General features: G+C 39.4%; 1 protein-coding gene across 3 annotated transcripts in view; it reads right to left on the minus strand.

Annotated features, from left to right (window-relative positions):
• SHPRH (SNF2 histone linker PHD RING helicase) overlaps positions 1–19,107 on the minus strand; it is an 80,765-nt gene that overhangs the window by 22,304 nt on the left and 39,354 nt on the right. For all 3 annotated transcript variants that reach the window (XM_072140915.1, XM_072140914.1, XM_072140916.1), the window contains 10 exons: positions 17,991–18,242; positions 16,895–16,973; positions 15,404–15,567; positions 12,993–13,249; positions 11,720–11,841; positions 10,955–11,043; positions 5,293–5,385; positions 4,498–4,605; positions 2,204–2,346; positions 307–480 (listed from right to left, as the gene is read on the minus strand). In XM_072140915.1, the coding sequence (XP_071997016.1) occupies positions 307–480; positions 2,204–2,346; positions 4,498–4,605; positions 5,293–5,385; positions 10,955–11,043; positions 11,720–11,841; positions 12,993–13,249; positions 15,404–15,567; positions 16,895–16,973; positions 17,991–18,242 (1,481 nt within the window). The remainder of the gene's footprint in view (positions 1–306; positions 481–2,203; positions 2,347–4,497; positions 4,606–5,292; positions 5,386–10,954; positions 11,044–11,719; positions 11,842–12,992; positions 13,250–15,403; positions 15,568–16,894; positions 16,974–17,990; positions 18,243–19,107) is intronic.

The raw sequence follows: 19,107 nt of genomic DNA on the forward strand, positions 1-19,107 counted from the left end.
ATAGTCACCAGGACAAAAAAAACTCCCTGTATGTAGCCTGGGGACTGCTTGTATATGTAAAAGTTCTTTTCAAAACACATACTTTGTAGTGTACTACTGCTTTCAGGATGTCATTTCTATAGAATTAATCGTTCGCCCTCCACATGGAGCCTGTCAGTTGTATTTTTTGTCAGTGTATAATTAGCAAATGTATTTCTGAATACAGTTTAGGGTAAAATTGAAAACGGATACTTGAAAGGCTTTGATTACATACATTTGTCTAATACCTAAAATTAGTGATACATGTATATAATGAAAAGTACATACATGTGGAGTGGCAGCCGGCCAACTCTAAGATGACATATTGATGCAGTGTGAATAACTTCTTGAGATGGCGGACCTTCCAAGTTCTTCACTGCATCTCTGACTTGTTTCTGGCACTTTCTTACTTCTTCCATTTGAGAGGTAACAACATACTGAAGCCCTCTGCAGTCCCGAAACCTTAAAAAAAAAACCAAAATGCATAGTTTAGGGAAAGGATAAAAAGTCATGTACACTTTTATGCAGATTTTTTAAAAATTCATTGCAGGCTTGTTTTTTTTTTCTTTGCCAGAGAAGCAGCAGGGTGCCTCCGTGTGTATCCTACTTACTGATTGGAAACACTCTATGGTCTGAAATAATTGTATTTAAACGAGAACACAGATGAGAGATATACTGAATCGTGTGGAGTTCTATAGTTTTACAGAAAAGAATCCCCCTATATTCGCAGTTACTGTTGTAACAAGTAGTTTGGCTTAATCTCGGAGACAAGCATATGTTACTGGCAGCATCAACCAGGAAGTACTATTCTTTACGGTGAAACTGCGAATGGCTCATTAAATCAGTTTGGCTTAATCTCGGAGACAAGCAGTCCTCAGTGTAAAAAGATCATTACAAAAAGCTCTGTACTGTCAATTCGAGTATTTGTTCATTATAATGAGATCGCCCTGTAAACAGAATAATCCTGCTTTTCATAGCCTGCCTTTGTACTCTAAATCCCCTCCTTTGCAATGACTTTAGTTCTGCCATGTTCTTGCTTATGCTAGCGCCAAAAATTGTACACTCAATGTGGTGATTTGTGTATATATAGGAATATTGCTGTGCTTATAGTGTGTATCTATGCCTCTCTTCACACATTCCACCTAATGACGCACAATGCAAGACATATAATGGCTAGAAATAGAATTATGTACGGCACACAGTCATGAAGTCTGTAGTACAGCCCTCTGCATACAGAGCGCAAGTATTCTGCTTTATACAGCAGACACCCACTGTTGACACTTTGATTCCTTTTAACCCCTTAGCGCTAAGCATACGATATATTGGACGCTGTGCTGATGCTGGCTCAGCTCTAGATCAGAGCTGGGGCGGCATTGGGAAACACGGGGTGCCGGCTTTAGCTAACAGTCAACATCCCAGTGGAATCCTATTTGAGGTGTTTAACCACGACCGCAGCATTTAAACTGCCTAATGGGGGTCGATCCCCCTACCCCCGATCGTTCCAAGGGCAGCCTCGAGGTCCGATAAGGACCCTAGGGCTGTTTGCAGGCAATGGCACGTGTCAGCCCTGCCCCCACCTTGTACTCGGCAGTGTAATCTCTGTGCTCACACAGCACAAGCTATACACTTCATATACTAATGATTTCTACCACGTATTACATGTTTCATGTTCCTACATGTGATGAAAGCTGCCAGGCTAGTCAACATATACATCCTGCATGTGCACTGTGCAGTGTTCAATGGATTTACTTGCATGAATATCACTGGATTTGCTGCTAAATTACTTTGAGAGAGAACACAAGGCATTATGGGATCTGTGGGCAAAGTAATTGGACTCAGCATGAGGGTAGTTACAGGAAGACCTTAGTCTTCTCCCACATCACCTCTTGTGAGAAAGATTTTTGTCAAACACATTCAGAATAGAAAATGCCATAACTTTGGAAAGAAAAGGATGATTAACACAATATGGACATCATTTCTTTTGTTTTTAAATGGGGATTCACATATGAGAATTTGCTAAAATCTTTATAACTTTACATTTACACTTTAAATGAATGAGCATGCAAATCCAATTACCTGCAGATGCATACTGATAAGTACAAATATTACAAATAATTTCTGAATTGTAAGCTTATTTACTATGGTTTGGATATGCACCTTGTGACACCTCCCTACTTTAACTTACTTATCTGCCATGGAGAACTTGCTCACTTGGTGTTTATAGTTGACAGCAATTTCATTTTGTACTCGCTGAACAAGGTCCTCATCACTTGCATTCTGGATTGCATGCTGAATCACATCAATCCACCAGGGAGAAGAGAAGTTAATCTGCAAATGACTCGAGAATTTAAGACTTTCAGAACTTTAGGTTGTAGAGTTTAAAAAGAAATTAGGCATAAACTCAGACAAGGCTGATAAAAACAAATAAGAGTCAAGCTTTCTCACTTATCACAGAGCTATGTACCATGACATAATAAGGTTTAAATTCTTTCATTTGTATAAATAGATGTTATTGTTGAAACCAATGTCTTTCTTGGCGTTTAGAAGCAAATATCAATGGGAATTCCAAAATTTACTTTCAAAATAGCAGAGCAGGGAGTCTTTTGCTCTATGCTCTGCACAGCTTTATAATGTACTAGCTGTAGCACCCGGCATTGCCCAGGATATTAAATAACTGCTTTCAGCTATAGCAAAATCTATATGTCTGTCTATCTAGCTGTCTGTCTGTCTGTCTATCTAGCTGTATGTCTGTCTGTCTGTCTATCTAGCTGTATGTCTGTCTGTCTGTCTATCTAGCTGTATGTCTGTCTGTCTATCTATCTAGCTGTATGTCTGTCTGTCTATCTAGCTGTATGTCTGTCTGTCTATCTAGCTGTATGTCTGTCTGTCTGTCTATCTATTTATCTGCATGTCTGTCTATCTGTATATCTATTTATCATATCTGTTTGTCTATGTCTATCTATTCATCTGTTGGCCCATTTATCTGTATGTATATAGTTCACATCTTACCTTACACCTAACCTGTATTATAGGCATTGACTTTAGTAACCAATCACAGCTCAGAGCTCATATTAATGACCTGTGGCAAAATCTGGCTCTGATTGGCTGCTTATTGCCACAGCAGACAGTAGTTTCTGTATATGGTGGTTATCATATTACCTCACATATTTCTTTAAATATTACTTCACACCTTACCTCACACCTAAGACTGCATTCACACATTCAATTTTTTTTGTTAACGCATGCGTTTTGAAACACATCACAACAGTTGAGAAGAGGAGATTTGACTAATTACATTGCTGTCAACATTGTGTTAACGCAATGGTAACTTTTATGTTAATATTTTGTTAATGCATATATGTTAACACTTTCTTAACATATGTGTTAATGTCACATTAACGCTTGTGTTTTGTTAATGCAATGTTGACAACAATGTAATTAGGCAAATCTCCTCTTCTCAGCTGTTGTGATACGTTTGAAAACACATGCATTAACGCAAACACAACGCAGCGTCTGAACACAGCCCAAGGTATATTTTATTCATTTTGGACAAAAAGGAACGTTTATCCAGCAACCAGGCTGGTTGCTGGATAAACGTTCCTTTTTGTCCAAGATGCACTGATCCGGCTCAGCATATCCGTGCACCGGCACCTGATGTATGGCCACAGAAGGGTGAGCTGATTTACTATATTTTTTCTTTGTTTGTATATTTTATTCATTGCCTATAGTAACCTATGAAAGTTCAGAGCTCATATAAATGATCTGTGACAGAACAGCAACCAATCACAGCTCAACTTCCAACTGCCACATCAGAAGCAGACAATGGCTCCTGTATATGGTGGTTAATTATGGATTCTGGAAAGCATGGGGTGAAAATTTTCGGTCGAAACCGAGTCTGACGTTCCCTAGGTCACAGAGAGCGGCTGTGCAAAATTTGGTGACTGTAAAAGCGATGGTACAGATTCCTTTAGCGGACATACAACATATACACACTTACATACACTCAGCTTTGTATATTAGCTTGATGTTATACTGGTAAATATTCTTCATTCTTCAAACCAGCTATATTTTTTAACAACTTTTTAGGAGAACTTTATTGGCTGCAGCCCACCACAATTTGATGTTTTTTGTCTGAAGCCCTAAGAGCTAGGGTAAATCCGCTTGGTAAATTTTGTATAATTCATCACAAAAGCAAAAGTTTGTTGAGAAACAGAAAATGGATGAAGTAAGGTATAAAGAGGACAGGTGGGTAAGTAATTAAGTACAGAGCCTTTGTATTGGCAAAAAAAATATTCTGGTCCTGCTCCAGCTTCAAGTCAGCTTCATATCTATTCTTAGCTCCGTTATTATTTCTGATTGACTTAGGGCTTAGCTTTGGATTTGACCTGCTGTTCTACTCCTGGACAGTCTGCATCTCTGGACATATATATAACTAACTTTACATCCAACTTTAAAACACCATCTGATCTGAAAATTTACCTTTCTTTGCAGTTCTCGTATATTTTGTAGGACTGGTTGCAAAGCTTGGTGAGCCTCGGACACTTCTGCGTTTGATTTGATCATATAATGTTCTTTAAGTTCTTTTATCTAAAATAGAAATATACTATGAAAAAAAACAAATGCAAATATGAACTTTTTTCCCCCAAACACAAGGAACATTTGATATTCCCCAAATAAGTAACCGAGAAATGATTTTAGATGTAAACCATTTATTAAAGGGAACCCATCATCAGCAAATGGCCTAATAGAACGCATTTTGGCAAGCAGCGCAACCTTCTAGTTTTTGTTTCTTTCATGGTCCAGTGTAGTAGCATCATCTTGAAAATCAACTTTGAAGCACGATGTAAATTGGTTATATAAAGTCAAGTAGGAGGAGAGTTTAACACTAAAGTCAAGGTGGGGAGCTTTAATCACCTCCTCCTCTTTAATTGACATCATTCATTGGACTTTAGGAGATCTGGTTAGTTATGTCTCTGGATGCAGGACCACCAATTATAATTAAAGCTGGGTTTCTAAAGAAGAATTTGATTTTAGTGTTAAAATCTCCACCTCCTTGACTTTATACAACCAACTTGCATCTAACTTCAATGTAGCTTTTCTGAATGCTACCACCACACTGGGTCATGAAAGAAAAATGATCTGGAAGGTGTTCAGCTGCTTGACAACATACTGGTAGTGGTGTATTAGGCCAATTTCGGCTGACAGGTTCCCTTTAAATTTCCAACACAGAAGGATAATATAATGCAACATAATGCACAATGAAAAACCATTAACCTCTTCTTCCAGCTTGTCATCACGCAGGGTGGGTGGAATCCCAGGATGCTTTGCAGAAAGCAGCTCAAAGAGGTTGTGTGTGGAGTGTAGTCTCTAAATAAAAATTGAACAGAGGTATGATATGAACACTAATTCTTCATATTTCTCTCAAGCTTCTTTCTTAAATAAAACACCTATTGCCAACCTTTCCACGAGTCCGAGTTGGACCTAAGATCAGTATGGAATTACACTGACAAACGCATAGTCACATGGACAAAAAGCCCATCTCTGATTCAACGAGATGGGGCCCAATGGAAAATATGCACAACTAAAGACAAAGGGGCAAATTTACTTACACGGTCCTGTCGCAATACCGACAGTCCGACGAAGAGGAAGTCCAGCACGATTCACTTAGCTCGTTTGCCCGATTTCCTGCATCTGTCGCTTCCCAAACTGAGGTCCGCCGGAGTTCACCTTCTTCTACCCGGTGCTTGTATGTGCGCGACTTGCGTCACAAATTGCTTTGTTAAATCCCGTTTGTTGTCCGAATTCGCGGATCGTCATGTGTTGCACGAAAACCGGCACCAATGCACCAGAATCCGATCGCGTGCGCCAAAAACCCTTTCTAAATGCGGCGCACATTGGAAATCGCCGGGTATTCTCCCGATAGTGCGGACCGCGGACCCTTATTAAATGAGTCCCGAAGACTATCAAAAACAGTGCAAACGGCACTAGGTATTCATGAACCTGGCGCTCCCTGCACTGCTCCGATAGAGTAAAACAACTTTTTGATGGTGAACACAATTTTTTCAAACACCAATGTGTCACACGATCCGACTGTGCACAGGAACGTCCCTATATGAGCAGAATTTTATGTGGCATTGGGCATAGTGGGCAGACAATTCATAAATTCATGTGCAAGCAGTTTGCAGTGAAAAGAACATGCAAAGACAGACAAAAAACTGGTGCACAAACTCTCCACAACTCCCCCCCCCCCCAAACAATTAAAGGGGTTTGCAATTGAAAGAAAGTTCGCAAATTTTAATTCCCTAGTGATGTTTACGCAACAAAGCTTATTTTATCCCCTTCACTTTACAATTTTACTCAGTTTTATTGCTGTTTTAGCTCCTACAACTCAGTGATGGCCAGTGTAGAATTCCAGAGTGCGGGTGGGGACTCTCTAAGCAGACATACCTTATATACTCGAGTATAAGCCTAGTTTTTCAGCACAAAAAAATGTGCTGAAAAGCCAAACTCGGCTTATACTCGAGTAAAAAATATATAGGTTTTACCAGGTTTTTGAGGTAAAATTAGGGGCCTCGGCTTATACTTGGGTCGGCTTATACTCGAGTATATACGGTATTATGATTCCTCTAGTTCTGTGAGATGCTGTTTGCTGACAATGTGATTAGATTATCAGGGTATGGGGTTTATCTACACTTTTATTTAGCTTCTGAACATTCTACTAGTATCTGACACATAGAAAGAAAGAGGAGACAGTGATGATGAGATCCATGAGATGCATATAACACACAACGACACACTTTGTCCAATGTAGCTAAAGACCTGATCTTATCTGTAGTTTGCAGAGTAAGCCTTTGCATGATACGGCTTGTTAACAGGAAGTGTATGTGTGTGAGCTCATCTTGTAATGTTGTGGGGAGGGGCTGGAGGCAGAGAAGAGAAGCTATTCATGAAAAGAATCTGCCCGACCATAATAAGAAGATCTACGGTCGTATTCCGGGGCAACCAATTATGTATCTAATACAAGGAAAATATTAACTACCTGGCTTTGAATTGCACTACAACCTGGAATGGCATGGTCCACTCAATGTCCCTTGGCATGGAGTAGCACAAGGGGGGCAATAGTTGCAATGCCTGTCCATGTTCCAGGCAATGCAACTTTAGCAAGGCTTTTACACTAGTACAAGCATTGAAAGCCCCCCGCCATTGTTCAGTGATATCTTCCATTTTGAGCACATTAAAGGGGTTGGCCACTTTACCTATGATCAGGTAAATGGCAGTTGGCTTCACTTTGCATATCAAGAAAGTGGTGCATATGTACTATATGTCTACAGGATTTGTGTCACCAGAAACCAAAGTTATGTCTTTAACTTTAGGAGTGAGCTTATTTACATTGTTGCTTTACAGCTACAAAACTGATTTTGAGGCAAACTATAAAGCAGGAAAAAGGATGTAGCTACAATTTAATAAAATTAATTAGAGTTTACAATGGCAATAGCAGTGACCTACCAACCTCAGCCACCTCGTGTTTAATTCTTTAACAAGTACATTTTCCCCTAATCAGAACACTTCAAGAAATGACAAGGAACAAAATAAATGAGAAGCAGTTTGGTTACAACTTAATCTAAAGCCTCAAACACAGTGTAATAGTGTAGTGATAAGCAAACAAGGAAGGTGGATTTGTCATCCTGAATAGTGTCAGAGGAAAAAACAAATCTTAGCTACAATAAACACCACTGCAGATATAAAGAGAAATGTTCTAAAGGAGTAAGGTGGGAAAAGTAGTCTGGCAATATTAGCCATAAGGTGGCATCACTGGTTCACATTAACATCACGGCTTTATAATGGCTATGTAGGACCAGAAAGACCCTCCCAATTTGTGTACTGCTGCTGAGATCACAGGAACCGCAGGGGGAGGGAGAGACTGAGATGTGCAGCTGCAGTGTTACTCCTTAGCGGAATTTAAAAAGTTGATTTTAGAACAATGGAGGCCATGGATAACAAATATAAGAAGATTACCATAGTCACAGTGCCTGGATTTGGTTTATCCGTGTTTGATTTTGACGGTTGATTTCCTTTAACCGGTCTGAGCCCTCTCCATAGCCGGTAAGTCTTTGCTGCAGCACCCGTGATCGGTGCTAGCGCATGGGGGCCGCCATCTTACCTGGGATCGCCGCTCCCCGTAACGTCATCGGGGAGCGGCGGTCCGTCTCCATGGTAGCCTCGGGTCTTCTGAAGACCCGAGGCTATTTCATTTTAACCCCTACATTACAATGCGCTGATAGCACATTGTAATGAATGAGGAGGAAAATCCCCATATACTGCCATACTGTAGTATGGCAGTATATGATAGGATCGATCAGACAACCTAGGGTTAAAGTACCCTAGGGAGTCTGAAAAATAGTAAAAAGAAAAATAAAAAAAAGTTAAAAAAAAAATTATAATAAAAAAACCTAAAATTTCAAATCACACCCCCTTTCCCTAGAACTGACATAAATATAAATAAACAGTAAAAATCATAAACACATTAGGTCCGAAAAATGCCCGATCTATCAAAATATGATAATATTTTTTCAATGCGTTTAACCCCGTAACGGAAAATAGCGGCCAAAGTCGAAAATGGCACTTTTTTGCCATTTTGAAAAATATAAAAAAATCTATAAAAAGTGATCAAAAGATTGTACAGTCCTAAAAATGATATCATTGAAAATATTATCAAATTTCGCAAAAAATGACACCACCCACAGCTCCGTACACCAAAGTATAAAAAAGTTAACAGCGCCAGAAGTTGGCAAAATCAAAAAAATATTTTTTGTACAAGAGGTTTTAATTTTTGTAAATGTATGAAAACATTATAAAACCTATACAAATTTTGTATCCCCTTAATCGTACTGACCCAACGAATAAAGTAGACATGTCATTTGGGGCGCTCAGTGAGAGGTAATATCCAAGCCCACAAGAAAATGGTGCAAATGCATTTTTTTCACCATTTTCACTGCATTTGGAATTTTTTTTCCCGCTTCCAAGTACATGGCATGGAATATTTAATACCATCACTATGAAGTGCAATTTGTTACGCAGAAAACAAGCTGTCACACAGCTCTTTACGTGTAAAAATAAAAAAACTTATAGATTTTTGAAGGTGGGGAGTGAAAAATGGACATGAAAAAAAAGGAAAGGGCCCGGTCCTTAACCGGTTAAAGGATTTTTCAGGTTCTGCCTGGTGAAGAGATCACAGAACTGGAGGGGCACTGCAAATCTTTTTACCTTTTACTGCCCTACACTGTATTGCAGCTCAACTCAATTCACATGAATAGGTTTGTGCTCTACACCAAATCACATGCGGTCAATGGTCTGTAAACCATGGGGGAAGATGGCTTTGACCAATGAATGAACCTGAAGTCAACCCCCAACTATATGATGTAAGTCATCTACCCTAAAGATAAATGATTAATTTTAAAACCTAAAAAAAATTGTTTACACACTAAAAAATGAGGTAAGATACCTCCCTACATGCCTGAGAAACAGAATAATATGATGCCAAATGCAGCACTGAGAACTGCAAATAACAACACAATACGATCAATTGCTCGATTGAATATACAGGCAGTACCTGGGCTATGTACAAGATAGGTTTTTTGTTTAAGTTGTATGTAAATCGGAACAGGTATATTTTATAATCTTAACTTTGCAACTGTAAATTTTTTTTGTCCCTGTAACAATTGGATTTTCTTAATTTTGTGCTGTCATTGGAACAAGAATGAGGAATAAAACTTAATTACAAAAACCTTGCAGCCAATCATTGCAGACTGGGACTATAGTAAAGCATAAAGGGAGCTTCACCAGAGGTCACAGTGGGCAGAAAAGTCAGTCTGTAACTAGGGGTTGCCTGTCAGTCGGGTGCCACCTGTGCAGCAAACTTGACTGAGTTGTAACATGCCGTGCCCATAGTCAAAGGTCATTTAGCTTTAGGAGGGATGTATCTTGAAATATACACCATCTTTGTAGGGGTATTCCCATGAAGACAAGATACTTTAATATAGTCACAATAACAAAATAACACATTCTCTAACATAATGTTATTAACATAATTACAGCATTTCACAGATATAATTCCAACCTGTCTGTCAGTCCTGCTACATACAGTTTCGGTTGCACTGGGATCTGACTGTAAATCAGAAGTCTAGGGTCAGAAAGGACATATTGTTCTCATGCCCGATGCTGCAGTGAGCTCCTCTCTGCCTCCAGACCCTTGCATTGCAAGACAGACACAGACACACAAGCAGCATGAAGAGAGTAAAGCTATATGCTACAGACAGATAGGGGCACATTTACTTACAAGGTCAATCAATTTCATTGTCCCTCTATAGTGGTGCATGTGGCGATTTACTAAGATCGGGTGCCAGAAATCATGAATCTGTCATGAAAGCTTCCCCGCACTGGTCCGACAGAGTTCACCATCTTTTTTGTGGTGCAACTTTAACATAGGGTGTGCAAGAGAATTTGAATGTCAAATACGGCGCTTGGTCCGAATCAGTCGGACCGTCTGATGGCACGCCTCCTAATTTGCACCGCATGGAAGTCGGCGCAGCTGTGCCACAAATGGGTCGCGTGCGACCCAATCTCAGCGCACACACTTCTTAAATACCTGTGCAAGCCGTTTAGCCATGAAGAACGTGCAAAGTCCGACAAAGTGCAGCGTGCAACCCTTAGTAAATGTCCCATAAGGTCTTTATCCAGGGGAGGTGGAAGGAGGTATAGCAGTGCTGATAGTGTTTGTTATGGCTGAGATAGCAGAGCTGAGTATGTCATGCATCTGACTAAAATTGTAAAATAAGGGGTTAAATGATCTTTACTGTGTAAACATCACTAGGGGATTGAAATTTGAGAATTTTCTTTCATGGGCAACCCCCTATAATTCAACATTTGGTATACTTACTTGTAATGAATCAGTCTTTAGTTTGTCTTTATGTTCTTCTGATGACCTTAAAACTTCCCTATACAATTCAGCACCCATAGGGTACTCTCCTGGAAAAAAAGGAATGAACCACTGAGACATTTCTATTACTATACAATGAAAAAAGCCAAAATTTGTATGAATTGCTGATTGCTACCTGGAGCCCCCAATCCTTGGTTAAGACATATGGCCCACTATAGATATCTTTAAATTAAATCTACCATACAAATCATACATGATAAACCAGGGACACTTACTCATAGATCAAGGCACCAGAATTACGGTAAACTTCTTATCTTTGTCTTTGGGGGGGGGGGGGGGTTGTGTTCCTGCAAAGTGTAACAGCCTATGAAGCTGAAGGACAGACAAGCTCTGGTTAGTGCCCCAAAGCCCTTCTGGCTAATGAGCACAATTCTAAAAGCTGATTTTAGAAAGAATAAAAAATATGTGAACATTACCTGCACCTGGATCTATGAGTAAGTACTTATGGTTTATCATGCCTCATATTGATCTGCATAGCAATAAGTTCTGCCATGTATATTGGTTCAGTGACAGTATTAGGGATGCATCGTTTTTGCCTCCTAGCAGCTACTGCTATATTCATGTGTGTTCCTCAATGACAAAGAAAAATTAATCTTATAAAGCTGTTAGTTACACTTTATTTATCACATACATAATAAGCTTGGCCTAAAAGAGGCCACAGTGAAAGCAGAAAAAAATCCTGATAGCGTTTTTCCAATAAATTACCTTTAATGATGTGGATTCCAGCCAAACCATTGAGAGCACAGACAAGCTGGCGATGAGATTCTTCACACTCTGTTCGACATTTTTTCTGGAGAGAAGTCAGAAGTTCTTCCATTGTCATTGTACTGTAACATAAAGGAAGAGAAACAGAATAAAAATCTGATCCAAGAAAAGATACTTGAATAGGAATTTGATATTTAAAGGGATTGTCAAAAAATAGCAAGTAGCCCAAGGTGAAGGGGGGGGGGGGGTGTGCTGTACAATTAGACGTGTACTTACCTCCTTCGGCGCTCCCAGTGTCTCGATGCCTGGCACACTCACCCCTTCCTTTTGTTCCAACAAAAGGCAGCCGGACAGAGGCCGGCGGTGCGTGACTCTGTAAACAAACAGGAGCACAGCACCGAAGAACCGCAGCACGAGAAACACTAAGTTTTTAACGGTCTGCATCTCTGGTTCTGTGTCACACAGAAATCCTGATGCAATTTGTAAGTTGTCATATCATCTTTACTATGATATGGTCCTATGTTTTAAAGACCCCTGGATAGGTGTATTTGAAATGACACTCTCCCTCCAGCATTTCCGCACGAGTAATCTTAGTTCAACTAATTTTGGCTCATTTGCATATGAATTTGTAGGTAAATTTTAAAGGGAAAAGGTTGAGTTTTAACATAAAAAAGGAATGCTAAAAATACTTTGTACCCTACCTGAGCGTGCTCAGTTGGATAAAATTAAGAAGATGGATTCCCTTTATGGGAAATCTACCATAAAAATCAAGCATTATAAAAAAATCAAGCATGATAAACCAAGGATACTTACTCAAAGATCCAGGCACTGTGACTCTGGTTATCGTGTGATATTTGTTATCCATGGCCTCCTTCCTTGTAAAATAAAGTTTTAAAATTATACTAATGAGAAGGGCTCTTGGAAGGGGGGGGGGGGAGGAAGTTGTTAACAAAGCCCCTCTGTGCTGCACAGGCTGTTACACTGTGCAGGTACATATCTACCCCTCTCCCTTACTCCCTTGGGACTTCCCCCTTCCCTATGTCTGCTGTAATCACACAAAGTGGGAGGTAGTAAGTGCTCCTGTACAGTGTCATAGCCCATGAAGCTGCATCAGGAGGCCCATCTAGCTCATTAGCATAATTTTAAAAGTTGATTTAAAAAGGAAGGTGAGCATGGATAACAAATATAAGAACATTACCACAGCATTATATTATAACAGCAAGAATATTGCAAATATCACAGTCTACATCACAAGAGTGACCAGGCATTTTACCTCTTCTGCAATGGTAAGAATTCCCCACGTACAGCCTGCGGGTGACAGCAAGCCTGTCTAAGTCTCAGCAGAGGATACAGGATGGAAGATACAGTCCTTCTGTCTAGGCTACTAAGCTTGAGAGACCAATCCGAAATCTTACGCAGCTTTGCTAGAGCATCCTGACAACAAACTTCATGCTGCCTGTGGTAGAAATGTCTCTCCACCGGGGAGAAGTGAAGCCAATGGACATCTTCTGTTTGTTCTGGGATTTGAATCTGCAAACAAAAAACCAAATTACAGGATCCCCTTCATCTCTCACTCCTTTAATATATTATACACTATATTCACATTATATATGTAAGGGCTTATAAATATAAAATAATGCACTTTGTATGCAAATATACCTTTCCTTATACACTTGATTCTCAAAGCAGATTTCCAAATGCATTCTGCTCTAAAATCTGTATGAAAATACCTGCATGGTTTGACCTTTGGTGATGAGATGATGAGCAAGTGTCAAGTTCTCTGGTTCTATTTTGTATTGCTTCTGCTCTGTGTTTAACCCCCATTTTCTACCCCTTCCGCTTCTTTTTGAACCTGGTAAAATTACTTTTCACGGACATTGCTTTATTGTCCAACTCTCTGTGGATTCTGACTAGAAGACTTATTATCTTAATAAATGTAGCAGTGAATTTCGCCTGATACTCAGGACCAAATAAAACCTAGTGACTAACTTGGGTCTCCCCTTTCCCTTGCCCCTCTCCTTCTTATGGATCTTGGACCCATTGTTGTGTTGTTGACCCTATTTTGGAGTCTTGTTTTCTCAAAAAAAATTCCATAAATACAGTTAAAAAAAAAGAAAGAAAATACCTGCATTCGGTCTCCCTTTATGGTTTATTACATAGGGATAACTACATAACTACATAAGGTACAAACTACCATGTGTGATTTCATTTTATGTAACTTACTATCACCTATAATTAGCCAATGTTGCCAAGTGTTTTCCAATGAGTATCTTGAGTTCTATAGCACTTTGAATCATGCTACATTCAAAAATCAAAATCTCCAAAAATAAGATTGTGGTTCTGTGAGCTATAGAACTAGTGATACAGGCATTTAAAGATATAATCTTGAATTGGATCAATATATGCAGCTTGCATTTCCAACCTTTATCTAACTCTCCATCTCTCTGGCCCTACAGCACAGAGAACTGCAATCCATATGCATTTTCAAATTTTGATCTTAAAAATGTAACCACATCTCAAAAAAGTGACTAGACAATTTTCAGCATTAGGGAATACCAAAAATAGGATGCTGAAAATTTAAAGCATAACTCTAAAGTTACTGACCAAAAATAGCTTTAGCACAGATGGAGAGAGCCTTGGACTACAATTCCAACAATACATGTATAATTTGCTGGATTCTTCCTAGCCTGAGATATAGAAAGATATATATTAGCATTTTTTATAAACTCATATTCAGCTATTCCTGAAGTGGGCAGCACTTCCTGGTTGTGACATCAGCTTAGGGCACTGAGGTGAGAGCATTGAGGGCATTTATATATTTGGGCGGTACAATGGCTCAGTGGTTAGCACTTCTGCCTTGCAATGCTGGGGTCCTGGGTTCAAATCCCACCCAGGTCAACATCTGCAAAGAGTTTTTATGTTCTCTCCGTGCCTGCGTGGGTTTCCACCGGGTCTTCCGGTTTTCTCCCACACTCCAAAACATACTGGTAGGTTGATTAGATTGTGAGCCCCATGGGGACAGGGACCAATTTAGCAAGATCTGTGCAGCGCTGCGTAATCTGTGTGCGCTACATAAATTAAGAATTATTATTTATATGAATCAGGACAACATGTTTGAAATTGGACAACCTGAAGAATGTGATGGTCCTTTTTTCTTGCACTCCTCTCTTACAGCCCCTCCCAACAAGCCTCTTATTGTCTCTACCTGTTCTACACGGTTTCCCACGGTTACTAGTAAGCATGTCAAATGGATACTAGGCTGGGGGACAAGGTAAAACCTCTGCTAGCAGCTAAACACCTACAGATTAGAGTAAACTAGAGAATTGCTTAGTGTAGAGGCAATAGTTTTTATATTTTACAGTTGTACTATGGTGCAAATACTGGTTTCAGGTTCCCATTAAGACCCCGTGATGCATACTGATGCAAACTCCTGTCAGTTGTTTATTTTTTTAAGACCAAAGATTAAGAGATAGAAGGTCAGGCATGTTGAAATTTTACAGTCAAGACAAATCTATACACATTAGGTAACAAATGTATTTTGGCAGGCACTGCATTAGTTTATCCGATGAATGCAGGCATCAATATATTTCTTTATTGTATGTTTGATGAGAAATTTCTTTTTATAACTTATTTAACAAATCCCAAATCAACAAATAATGTTATAATAAGACAAACAATAAATACCTGATCAATAACATCTTTTTTGGCTGACCTCCACATAATTTTAGCAATAACACGGTACAATGGAAAAGGATTCCTCCTGCAGTATGGTCTGTATAGAAGTTGGTCCCACCAGTGTTTTACCCAATAAGGGTCCACTCCAAGAAAAAGCACTAGTCCAAATAAATCTGTGTGACAAATCATAAAGGGCAAATATTTACATCTTATTGTCTTTCTTATGGAGCAGATGAGGCACAAAATTCAGGACCATTATTGCAATCATAAGTAGCAGTGAAATACCATAATTAGATCGGAAACCAGCATCCCCAAGCAGCTGGAAGCAGACAACTCTGTACACTCTGTGTTGGTCCGGGCAGGGAAATGCTGCTCAGCTACCTTACCAATGAATAGGAGTTAAAGGGAACCTGTCACCAGCGGGACACTTGTTAAACCCCTAAACATACCGTATGGGGTGTAGTGAATGCTGTCCAGGAATGTCCCTATAAACGCTGGTGTGAAATATCACCAGCATGTGGCCAGCACACCAGCATTATAAGGACATGGCTGGACAGCATTTACTACACCCTATAAGGTATGTTTAGAATTTTAACAAGTATCCCACTGGTGACAGTTTTCCTTTAAGCTGCAATAGTAAGGTACTACCACTTCCAATTGCACAGTTCCGTCAGCTCCCAACTTGACTAACATCACAGATGGCAGGAAGTTATGGTCACGAATTAGTAGGGGAGATGGGTATCGTATACAACCCGCATAACCTAATGTAAGGATAGGCGATTAATATCAAGTCTAAGCAAACCCTTTTTTTATGGGCACTTATTAATTTCCCCTGTAACTGGTCTAAAAAAAAAAAAAAGTCATTAGTTTAAGCCCTTGCACATGGCAAGTTACAATCGTTATCAGATACTACACTATGTTAAAGAGGTTGTGCGGCCGTATGTAAAAATAGCGAAGTGGCTGGGAGGGGTTGCATAACCAAAAAAAAAAAAACCTAAACTATTTATTTACAGGGGAAGGTCCGCTCAGAATACTTCCGGGCACCTGGGCACCGCATCCCCCCCCCCCTTTCCCCGAATAATGCCCGAGCGTTATATCAGGTGCTGGGACTTGGTGACGGTGGGACAGCCCCTTTAGTTGAACATTTAGTTAAAATAATGCATGTTTTCAACGTATTAAAGGTATACATATAAGTGTGGTGGTTTTATAAAAACAACCACTCCTGAGCTTTACTATATGTACGCTAGTAACCTCCTATAGGGCAGATAAGAGTTCAAGTTGTTCATAGGTTACATAGAGTACCATTTACCTTAATGGGAATGCCTAGCTAATTTTCCAGGGAATGGAGCTACAGTGGTCAGCTGATCACTAAAGTGGCAGCAGATAAAGTTTAACTTGGCGACTAAACTTATAACATGAATTAATTTGATGCTAGAAAATGTAATTTAGCAGTTTTCAGGATTTCTGCCTTGGCCTGAGTAATGCATCTTGTAATATTACCTTCTAAGCCTCTTTGTACAGGAGTTCCACTCACACACCATCTGTTAACCCCATATAAACGTAGAGCCATTTCAGCAGCCTATAAAAAAACAAATATAAAGTATGGTCTCACAGACAAATTGTTTACCTCCTGGTCCACTTTCTGTTCTCCATTTAATAATGAAACACTTTATGACAACCAGTATCATTGATGAACATAAACTATATGCATTAAAGGGAATCTACCATCAAAATCCATCATGATAAACGTACGCACAGATACAGGCTTTGTGACTGAGACTGACCTTAGCCTCTCTGTGATCTGCCATTACAGACTCTTAAAAGTGGGGCGGGGTGGAGTGAGACATTGTAACAGTCTGTAAAGCAATATCACAGAGGGGCTAGGGTAGCCCCTCGGACTCATTTGCATAATTTTTAAAATTGATTTCAGAATGAAGCCATGTATAATAAATATAAGAAGATTACGACTGTGACTTTGTAGGAGTAAGGTCCCTGGTTTATCATTTGGGACTGATGGAAGATTTCCTTCTAATAAAAAAGGATCAAAGCCTGTTGCTTGTAGGAACAGCCAACCATCATCTAATGTAGTGTAGGGTTGCCTTGTATCTCCCATACCAGAGGTGTCTGGAAGAGATACTAACCCTACTGCGAACATATGCCGACTTGGCTGAACTAGGAAGCTAAAAACAATTCCAAATGCATTAGAAAAAAATATGCTACTATGCAATTCATTATGGAGTACAAATTATACACTACTCTTATTTTTGGGGTAGATACAATTACAGAGATATCTGCTGTATATCCTTCTTATGAAAGAGTTTCTTATGTTGCACTACCTAATTGAAAGAAAAAAATATGCAGAAATGCGTTAGAGTAATTTATCTATAGTTTTCATTGATACGATTTTGGGAAATGCATGCTGCTTTTTATTCAAATTTTTATAGTATGAAAAAATATGAATTTCAACATTTGTTTCTGGTGAGGGAAAATTATTCTCATATAGTACTAGTTTGGGCAATACAGGAATACCTAATGTGTTGGTCTTTTCCATGATTGATATAAATTTTATACATTTGTTGCTGCACAGTCCATTTACCTTTGCTGTTGTGCATTCTACCATTTGTGCTTCATCTAAACAGATCCGCCACCACTCCACGGCCACAAGGGGGCTTGGTATTGCCATGTATCGTTTTTGTTTCCGAAACCTCCGTCCATCTTTGCTATTACTGTGAGGAATGTCGACATAATTTAACTCAGTCCTCAGTACATCATACGTGGTTATGACTACATCTTGCTCTGCTAACATCTGGGGTTGTAGGAAACCATGTTTCTTGACACCTTGATATACCTATGTAAGAAACACATATTTATTACTGACCCTAGTTTCATTATATATATTTTCTTAATAGAGACACAAATGTTTTACCTATATGCATTCTCTAAGAGGCACCAACATTTCTCGTTTCATGCTAAACTCTGACTCCCAAAGGACTTTTCCAGGGTTCCATCATGGTCTGTCCTTGGTAGACTATCCCTTTTTATATTGGTATACAAGGATTCAGATACCTACAAAAACATTTCCTGAAGATGGGCTATCAACATTATAGCGCATGTAGGCTCCTTCAACTAAACACTGACTTTTAATGTCTTGGTTAATTGGCTTTATTTTAAAAATGCTTTATTTTTTCACTGATTGTGAACTCAAAAATCCCTAATTTGACTCTTAGCTGAGAAGTGCATAATGATGGCCCCAATGACAATTACAATGGGGAGCAGCAAGTAAGAGTATAGCAGTGGTGGGCATGCTCAATCACCACCCTCTTCACATCTAAGGAAAAAAAAATCAAAGCACAGTACAATGGACAGATAAAGCTCAACTTTTACTCAATTACATTTAACCCCTACCCGCCAGGGCCCTTTTTTTACTCCCCATCTTCAAAAATCACTAATTTTTATTTTATTTTTTTAAATTGGCTAAATACTAAAGGGGCATACGCTGGCTATATCCTGGGGGGCAGGCGCTGGCTATATCCTGGGGGGCAGGCGCTGGCTATATCCTGGGGGGCGGGGAGGAAGGTAATGGCTATATCCTGGGGGGCGTGGGGCAGGCACTGGCTATATCCTGGGGGGCAGGCACTAGCTACTAGCTGGGTTTTAACAATTTTTCTGTGTTAAAATTAGGTGCCACAGCTTATACTTGAGTATATAAACGA

The sequence above is a fragment of the Engystomops pustulosus genome, chromosome 3 (genome assembly GCF_040894005.1).
Source record: "Engystomops pustulosus chromosome 3, aEngPut4.maternal, whole genome shotgun sequence".
Classification (NCBI taxonomy): domain Eukaryota; kingdom Metazoa; phylum Chordata; class Amphibia; order Anura; family Leptodactylidae; genus Engystomops; species Engystomops pustulosus.